Below are 9,935 nucleotides of genomic sequence, written 5' to 3'. Positions count from 1 at the left end.
AAATATCAGGATTTAACACACCTCAGGAGAAAACATCCACTGCATGAAGTTTAAATTTTAATTCATTCAGTTTGCATCGGCTATAACATTTAAGATATCTCATTTCCGTTAGAGTTGCCGACTACAAAACACAGAAAATGTAATTTTGATTTCCCTTTTCAAACGGATATTTTAAAAGTTAAGTTAGAAAGTGAAGAACTATGTCATTAATCAGCTGGAGCTGGAGTATGTTTTTATTTCTGTTCTTACTGTTTTTACTGAATGGCTAAATCATAAAAATGTTCATACCAGTGAAAGAAAGGCCTTTTAAATAACAGGAATTAGTAACACGAAGCATTCAGGCCGTAAATTGATCTTTCTTCTTAATTCTTTCTTATTTGTTCCTTTGCTACCTCTTGTTCTTCAGTTCAATTGATTATTTTCTATCAGGAATTTCGTACGATCTCATAATTTCACGATATCAGAGCCTCGCCTGTGAGCCAGTCATGCAAGCAACACTAAAACGGCATGATGTTAAAGAGGCAAAACTAAGAACTAGGACGCAATATTATTTTCCCAGCCTGATCTATGGATATTTATATATACAAAGCGTTTTAAATGCGTCAATTCACATCCAGTTATCAAATGTAGGAATGCAAAGAACAGAGGTAAATTTTCGCTTCGGACGTAGGGGTGTTCTTTGTAGAAAAGAAAGCTGGATACAAATGTAAAAATGTCAAATGTGTCACTTAGAATTTATAATATATTTCTTCAGGTTTCATCCGATCATCATCCGTTTTTGTCAGCACTGTTATTGATTTTATTGTGCACATATAATAATAATTCACTATTTTATATAGCGCCTTTAAAGGTGGCTTCTCAAAGCGCTTTACAGAATGACAACAACAATAAATAAAAATAATACACAAGATAAAACACAATTACAATACACAGAGGAGACCGCGGATGGTGCTACTAAGTATAGTAGGAGAAGAGCGGTAAAGAAATGAACCTAAGTAAAGGCTCTTCTAAAGAAGAGGGTCTTGAGTCTGGATTTGAAGGAGTTTAGAGAAGGTGACTCTCTGATATCCTTGTGCAGAGCGTTCCAGAGCTTGGAGGTATAACAGGAGAAGACCCTGTCACCCATTGAATACAGGTGGGCTTGGGGGACAGATAGGAGAGCAGAATTAGAAGAGCGAAGGTTGCGAGGTGGGGAGTAGGGCGATAATAGTTCAGACAGGTACTGAGGTGCCAAGCCATGCAGAGCCTTATAAGGTGATGATGAGGATTTTGAAGTCGACACAAAACCTGACAGGAAACCAGTGCTAGGACGCCAGGATAGGAGTAATGTGATCACTATACTATATGTGGTATAGGATTTCCATGTTAATCAGACTGTATGTACGGTATTTAATTCACCTTTATGTAGTACTATAGTAGAATAATAATTTAAATTATACGTAAAAGTTAAAGTATTTTAATGTCAGTTTCATCTTTTCGTGCACTTGGTACACCAAGTTAAAAGAATTGAAATTTTAAGTTGCATTTTAAAATGAATATAATATAAAAAGCTGTCCATCGCTCACAAAACACACTATTGTTAATTTCCAAATTCTGAGTGTTTGTAAAATGTTTCAAATAAGGTTAAATGTAAGTTTATACTCGAAAACGCGTATATCAATGAGAAGTTGCGTTGGCATGTCCTGGTCCCTATTACTGTTGAAATACTTTGAATCTTACGGAGACCTGCGTCACACCTGAGCCTCAAAGGAACACTTAAGTCCTTCCAATCGCAATTAATCCTATTAATTCCAGGCCACTCCAGGACTCACTGGTAGGAGGGCTTCCGGGAATGGTGGGAGCGTCTGGCTTTTGTAGGGAGGGGCTGGAACAGGAGGCAGGTGCAAAAAATCGAGACAAACAAGAAATCCTTAAGAGGAGGGGCTTATGACCGTGACACTTGGGGGAAAAGTGATTTTCTTTCACTCCAGGCTTGTTATTAGGCAAAGATATAATAGTATTTTCACAAAAGCCAACAGTCTTTTCATGTCTATTTCGGTTCCTCTCTATCAGTTAGTTTGTGTCATGCGCATTAAGACCAAATTCACAGCAAGACGTAATTGCTGATTAACACTTCATTTCTTGTAATTGCAATACTTAGGTAAACCTGAAACTCAGAACTGCGTGTTAACTACGCGCAGACAATGGTTGTGTGAGACTTTTGCTCAGGACATGCAAATAATTGTAATACTGGCGTAAACATACAATCTAGAATCGCTCATTTACTACAGACAATACGAAATCTGTACAGGCAATGACACCAGCACAAACTAAGGAATGAGACCGGTTCGGTTTTCTTGCGACGTTATCGAGAGGCTGAGTGACGTAACGGGCCGTAAAAAAACAAGGAGCTATTTCTCGGAAACGAAAGCAGCACAAACGCAATTTTCAATGGCACAAACGCAGCACTGACGATTGCGGTCGGATTCGTCGCGTGCACTGAAGGCGACCAGCTTCAGGGAGCCATTCGAGCACGTTGTTAAGTTTTATGTTCCCATCTAGTGTTCAGCCATGACTGTGCAGCTGGATCGACGGCTCAAGTGACTGGATAATACTTTTCCATACGAAACAAACCGAAGTAACTTGCGCTGTATGAGAAACACTAACACACGAGAAAGGACTCCTGCTGACACTGAACTACTGATATCTTTTCCATCAGGATTATACGAGTAACGTTTTAGTAACTCAATAATCTTCTGTTATGCCATTACTTTAGAAGTGGGCTGCTCCTGTGCTCCCTGTGAAATGGGAGTGGTCTTTAACGTTATCCTGCTAGAAAACACTGTATTATCTATGTCGATATTACTTTAAGGATTTATGACAGGAGTGTAGCAGATGGAAGCTCAAGGGCCAAACTCATTCTATCCGCCTCTGAGATTTTGGAGACCAGAGTGAACACCACTCTGCTAAAACCTTGAATGTGCCATTTACTGTAAATCTCGATTTCCCAACTTCCACCCGTCCCTCAAATATATGGTTAACATATCCTCCGCTACTCTTCTGTTTCTAGACAAAAACCTATCCATTAACCATCCCCAACTCTCTGCTTCGGTCTATTACGAACCCACAGATTCACACAGCTATCTTCTGTACAGCTCTTTTCACCCCACTCACACTAAAAACTCTCTCCCTTTTTCACAGTTCCTTCAGCTACAACGACTCTGCAGTGATGACACTCAAGCACTCAAAGTGCACTCTTTTTTCATCAGCAGAGGATACCCCACCCATGTTACTGACAGGGTCCTCAACCGAGCCAAAAACAGCCCTCGAACTCTGAACTCGATCAGGAACTCCCGGCCTAACAACCGCATTCCTTTGGTGCTTCCCTTCCACCCCAAACACTTCCTATCCCCAGGACTATTAACGACAACTTTGCATCCTACAGGATGATCCCTCAATTGGGGGCCTCTTTCCTGACCACCCATCTCATTTCGCCGACCACCTAATCTGCATAACCTTCTTGTTCACAGCTCCCTTGACCGCCCTCAGCAATCATCCACACCAGGCACTTTCCCATGCAACAGAGCTCGCTGTATCACCTGCAAGTACACATCTAACACCACACTCATTCAAGGCCCCTCAGGACAATTCCAGATCACCCAGAGGACATCTTGTACCTTCAGCAACCTCATTTACTGTATCTCTTGCAGTAGAGCCTATAGCTGATCATGAGTAATATTGAACTTCATACATTTATACATAAATTTTATGTATATACTGTTTTTTAATGTATTTAAAAAACAAATCCTTCTGATATTCACATTCTGAAACAGAATGTTTCCAGAACAATAAAATATTCATTCCAGCTGTTTAAGTGTTGAAATGCTCTTTCTCACGACTGACACCTAATAATTTGACTGAATAGGTAATGTTTGAACTGTTACACAGGAAGAATATTTTTAGATCTGAAATGTGTTTTCCGGGATCTGGCCAGACAAAAAGAAACGGCAAATATTTCGAAGAAATCCCGAGTGGAACGAGAAGGAATCGAAAATATCATGCTAATCACGATGAAAAACATTTCAACAAAAGACACACCCGGTGAAGTTCAATTAGGCATTTTCACAAAATTTATTAGACAATAAAACCCTTGTGTTCTATTTTTAAGAACATTTGTTGTTAAACACAGACTATTGAAACTTTCAGAAGTCATTCAATGTATTTTGGGAGAAATGTTTTATCTTATACCCGTTCTTACACTATTTACTGAGAACCTAAATTACAAGATTAAACATCCATCCAATTAACCAACACTTATTGAAGTCATTTCAATAGTGACAGTAACTAAAACATTACATTTGTGTGTTCTAGAATTTCTTACTCCAATGCCCTATTTGCTGAAGGTATGTAAATCCAGATTGAACAAAGTCCAACAGGTACTGAATCCAGCTGCCTGAATCCTGACCAGGCTGTGTGCAAGTGATTGCATTACTCCTGTCCTGGCGTCCTTGCACTGGCTTCCTTTCACGTTTTTGAGTGAACTTCAATATTTCTCATGATCAGCTATAACCCTGTACATGGCTGGGCACCTCAGTACCTATATTTCTCATGATCAGCTATAACCCTCTACATGGCTGGGCACCTCAGTACCTATCTGACTTATCTGTCTACTCCCCACCTCGCAGACGTCTTTCATCTGACTGGTCTTCTACTGTATATGTCCCCTGTGTACAATCTTGAGCCTTCTCTTACTGTGCGCCAAACTTTTTTTACACCTACTGTCACGTTCTTGGACTTGCTACTTACAAACGCATAATATATTTTTTTATTGTGAAATGTATTCCTTCTTTTCTTCGTGTTATGTTTTATACTGTACCCTTTCTGCCTTGTCTTTTCTCACTCCTAATGTATCTAAAAGTTCAGAGTCTTAAAGATTCTTCTGTTACCTCAAAGCACTTTATTGTCTTAATGTAGCAGAGTCCATTTCTGTCAGGGGTGGACAGTGTTAACAAGAAAACATAACCTTGTGAAATACTCAGAATATATGTTTACCGAAATCCTTCTCTGTGCTAGAATTTAATACGCTCACAAAGGCAAAACATGTAGAACTGCATTTTCAATGCTATGGGATATGAAAAACTGTTAGAAAGCTTATGAATAACAACAATAATAATAATTACAACAATAACAATAACTCTCTGGAGCACAGTCCCCGCTGTCTTTTCAGTTGTGAGTGTGTGGAGATATGCATTATTATTAATAAGATGAATTTACTTATTTATGTCATATCAGGAAGGTGTCATTTTTATCTTGATTACACAGTTTGTGGTTTTCGGCTTTATTCTTCAGGGTTTCTGTCATCAACACATTAAAATGATTTATAATTCATAATGAGAAAAACAGATCTTAAATGAAAACAGGACCTTTCTAAGAAAGCATCACCAAACAAATATTAACAGAATTGAAAATATTAATGAAATGACAAAATTACTTTTAAAGACCAAACAATGCATATTATGTGCCATATTGTACATCAAAGGACATAAAACATAATTTGAGTCAGATTTGATTAAAAATGTGCTTAGCTGAGTTTTTAAAACTTGTGCTTAGACTAAAAAAAAGTCAAGAAAACCCCAGACTTGACTTTTATTGACTTTCATTTTATACGTGTGCACACAACAACCTGTTCTTATCACGGTCAATGGGATGCTAATTGTACGTTAATAAAAATACCTGATTTCAGCTCACGTGGGTCAATAATCATCTTAATAATGTAAGAAATCCCTGTAAAAAAAGCGATTCTGGTGGGAACCTCCTAGACTTCCGTGACAAATGCGAACTGCTTCATGATTTTACCATGTGAAGCTAATTATTCTCGGGAGATCCTAAACCCCAGATGAGCTGTGAGTTTGTTAATGCAGATAATCTGCTGCTGAGACAGTTTCGCACATTAAAAGTCAAGCGCCGCACTTCCAGACTCTCACTTTACCGCGCGATGATTGCGCTGAACCTGACTGTGCCCTTAGCGGTGGATTTCCTGGAAACTGCAGATTATTTCATTTTTATAACCAGCTTCCTGATCTCTACCAGCTCTGTTCTCGTAGCTGGCTCGGTTGTGTTTGGTATTATGTGTAAAAAGTCGCTTCGAGCTCAAAACAGGTTTATTTTCATGCTGAACACCAGCATAACTGACACATTATATGGGTTAGGCGGTTACTACATCGGACTGTTTGATGTGAAGGAGGGCTATCCGTCCAAAAACGGCACCTATTACATAGTCCCTTCGCTGCTGGGTGTTAACCTATTTACGATCTTGTTTGCACAGTTGGACCGATTCCTTGCTGTAGTTTATCCTTATGCTTACAGTCGTTATGTAACCAGGACTGTAGTTATAGGAGTTTGCTTATTCTGTTGGTTTTACACTTATTTCTTTTTGACAATACAACACGTAGTTACTGTCGAGGTGGCTGCAAAACTAAACGCTTATGGTATTTTGTCGATCCAGGCAATAATAATCGCGAAAGTGCTGATGAACGTGAAACTATACCTCATCGCTAAATACCAGATTGCTCGCGAGCCGCCGGGTCCAGAGAGAGACAGCAAGAAAGAGTCCCTGAGACTCATCATCGTGGTGGTAGTCTGCTTCCTGGCGCTCTGGTGTCCTTACTTTTACTTAACTCTAGTGATTGAAATTACCAAGATCAGATACATGTTCAAGAATAACTCCTACGATCCTTTTAGTTTGATGTTAAGGTTCACTGCAACCTGTACCCCCGGACTGTACATCTGGGGGAGCCCCGCTCTCAGGGAGGCTGTGCTGAAGACGGTGTGGGGGAGAGTCTGTCCTCCACTGAGAAAAAGGTAAGAACTGTATCAAATCTAAAGGAATGAAGTATACTTGACAGCGCCAGTCGGTAGAGTGAAACATCTGAGTGTGAGAAATGTGTTCTCCGTCGTGATCTCTTTCCTCTAATCTGTCGTTGTTCTTGCTCTTGTAAACGACAATGCATGATTGGACACGACTAATTACTGCTGCTATCTTGCTCTTTTTGTTTCCGTGAAATTTGGCAATTTTATTAAAAAAATAAACTTTAACACTGCAAGCAATTCATTTTAATTATACATAAGGACATTTATAAATTGCACGTTTGGGATACTCACGGTCACACTAGGAATTTCCTCTATTTTAACCATTTGTCATAGTTTCATGATTTCTTGGCTGTTGCGTTGTCATAAGGCGGAGGTACCGATAATTAGGTGAAGAAAATAAGTCCGAGTCACCGAGGAAGCTGCGGAATTTAATCGATGATGAATAAAGAGATGGACTCTGTATAACCTGTTACAGACAGGTAACCACCTCTAATGAACATTTCAGTCATCGTTATCAGCGTCTGAGCCAAAATCCGTCTATCAAATCTTTCTGCCTGGAACCCTAATTTTTAAAACTGCATGTAGGGAAAATAACTATTTTAGTTTATTTTGTTATTGCAATGATTATGTGGGACCAACGTACGTACAGTAGAACAAGACTGACGCATTAACCCCAAGTCTGTTCAAACTGGTTGCTAGTAATCGTGCTTTTGGAAGGTCATGTTTCTGCGTATAAAACATGTCCCGGCGTTTAACCTACTGTAAAATATGCAACGGATAACGTTTAACCTTCCTTCTTTTTCTTTTCATTAAAAGAAATATGGTTTCAAAAGAAAACAGGAGGAGTATTTTTGTCCTAATGAAGATGAACTTGAAAGACAAATTAAATATCCTGCCGTCCTTAGGACGTTTGCTGAAGAAACTAATGACAAAAGGTTGTCTCTGATCTGAGCGGTGGCTCTATGGCTCAGGATCTTCGCCTGTGGCTAACAGTTTGCCGGCTAAAATCCTGCCGCCGACAGAGGAATCCTACTCTGTTGGGCCCCTGAGCAAGGCCCTTAACCCCAACTGCTCCAGGGGCGCTGACCCCCAGCTTCTCTCCCTGTCTGTGTGTCTCAGGGTGAGCAAGCTGGGGTATGAGGAAAGACGAATTCCTAATGCAAGAAATTGTATAGGGCTAATAAAGTGATGTTAGGTTATGTTAGATAGCAGATCAAACGAAAACTTCCTACTCTGAGAAATCATTAGCATATTAAATAATACCGCAAGCTGCATGCTTTCACCTGTATCACATTAAAGTGAAAAGCTGTTATGTTCGCTTGCCCTTCGGCGCCGTCGGAGTATCTTAATAAAGCGTTTTCCCATTTCCTAAGTCTGGGCAGATTTTCAAAAGACTCAGACAGAATAATGTTTTTAGATCTTTCCTGTAAATAAATCATTCCGGCTGGCAAATTGTTGCTGATTCTCACAACACATATCTAATTATTAGGCTGTAAGATGAATGTTGAAGTGTTACACCAAAGATCCTAAAATCGATTTCTGTGTGTGTTTTCCAGGATAAGACCAGAGTCCAAAAGAAACGGGAAACATTTCGAAGAAATACTGTGTGTAACGAGGAGCAACTGAAAATATCGTCCGCCTCACCCTTTAACACACTCGGTGACGGTGTTTTACTCTTTTACACAAAAGGAAGCAGCGGGTCTGGGGTATCTCGAGTCAGAAACAGTCTCCACCCAGTTTTCTTTCGGGGGGGGAGACAGTGTGAGTATTTGAGATTGTTTTATTGAGACGACTGTTTTTATTAATGTGTCTATGTGAAAGGGGACTCTGTTGTTTATGGTGAAAAATAAAAAAGTAAAACGTAGGATGTGACTAAAGATATACCAAAGTATAATAGAAAAAATAAGCCTATTTCAATATATCACTTGGTATACTGATTATTATTAATAACAATAATTGCTTACGCTTTTTCTTACACTCCACTCAAAGCGCTTTACAGGTAATGGGGATCCCCTCCACCCCCAGTGTGCAGCCCCACCTGGATGTCTGGTTTAATAGCATGCACCCGGATTAGTAAGTGTCCGGTGGTGTTTCAGTAGCAGTCCTCCAGCCAGACCGACTCGTGTTCTGTAAACGCTCACACTCACAGAGTGTAAAAGTGAGATTATTTTCACAGCACATCATAATGAGGGGCTCGTTAGCTTTGCAAATTTAGCATATGTCTCGTAATTTGATATGTCACACCGCCACAAATGGACTCTCTTCACTGATTACAAGAGCAGCCAGTTCGTTCTACATTTCATTTTACTTTTCCATGTGGTAATATCATACATGTGGGCTCTATTCACGACATTCGCCCAGCTACAGTATTCACACAACTGCAGTTTAGCGTCACAATAAAATGGACAATAAAATGGACACATCTCTAAGTACAGGAACGGCTGTTTTGCTGTTCGATTCATGGATCAGTACTCGCAATAAATGATATACTTTTTTTAATGTTTTTTAAAAAAAATCCTGTTATTTTACTAAAGCTATTCTGATATTCACGTTCTGGAACAGAATGTTTTCAGAACAATAAAGTATTCATTCCGGCTGTTTAAGTGTTGAAATGCTCTTTCTCACGACTGACACCTAATAATTCGACTGAAAGATAATGTTTGAAGTGTTATAGAGGAGGAATATTTTTAGATCTGTGGTGTGTTTTCCAGGATCAGGTCAGACCAAAAGAAACGGCAAATATTTCGAAGAAATCCCGAGTGGAACGAGATGGAATTGAAAATATCATGCTAATCACGATGAAAAACATTTCAACAAAAGACACACCCGGTGAAGTTCAAATAGGCGTTTTCACAAAATCTATTAGACAATAAAACCCTTGTGTTCTATTTTTAAGAACGTTTGTCGTTAAATGCAGACTATTGAAACTTTCAGAAGTCATAACATGTATTTTAGGAGAATTTTTTTTATCTTATTCCCGTTCTTACACTATTTACTGAAAACCTAAATTACAAGGTAAAACATACATCCAATTAACCAGCACTTATATAAGTCATTTCAATAGTGACAGTAACTAAAACATTACA

At 39.1% G+C, this 9,935-nt stretch overlaps 1 protein-coding gene across 1 annotated transcript; it reads left to right on the top strand.

Annotated features, from left to right (window-relative positions):
• Positions 1-5,974: 5,974 nt before the first annotated feature.
• LOC148818920 (allatostatin-A receptor-like) lies at positions 5,975-8,475 on the top strand. Its single transcript, XM_088935950.1, has 2 exons — positions 5,975-6,840; positions 8,406-8,475. Exons 1-2 carry the CDS (start codon positions 5,975-5,977, stop codon positions 8,473-8,475), a joined length of 936 nt encoding a protein of 311 aa, XP_088792076.1.
• Positions 8,476-9,935: the final 1,460 nt, after the last annotated feature.

This window comes from Atractosteus spatula, chromosome 17 (assembly GCF_055471065.1).
Source record: "Atractosteus spatula isolate fAtrSpa1 chromosome 17, fAtrSpa1.hap1, whole genome shotgun sequence".
In the NCBI taxonomy this organism is placed as follows: domain Eukaryota; kingdom Metazoa; phylum Chordata; class Actinopteri; order Semionotiformes; family Lepisosteidae; genus Atractosteus; species Atractosteus spatula.
Note: the sequence above shows the minus strand (reverse complement) of the source record. Positions and strands in the feature narration are given on the sequence as shown.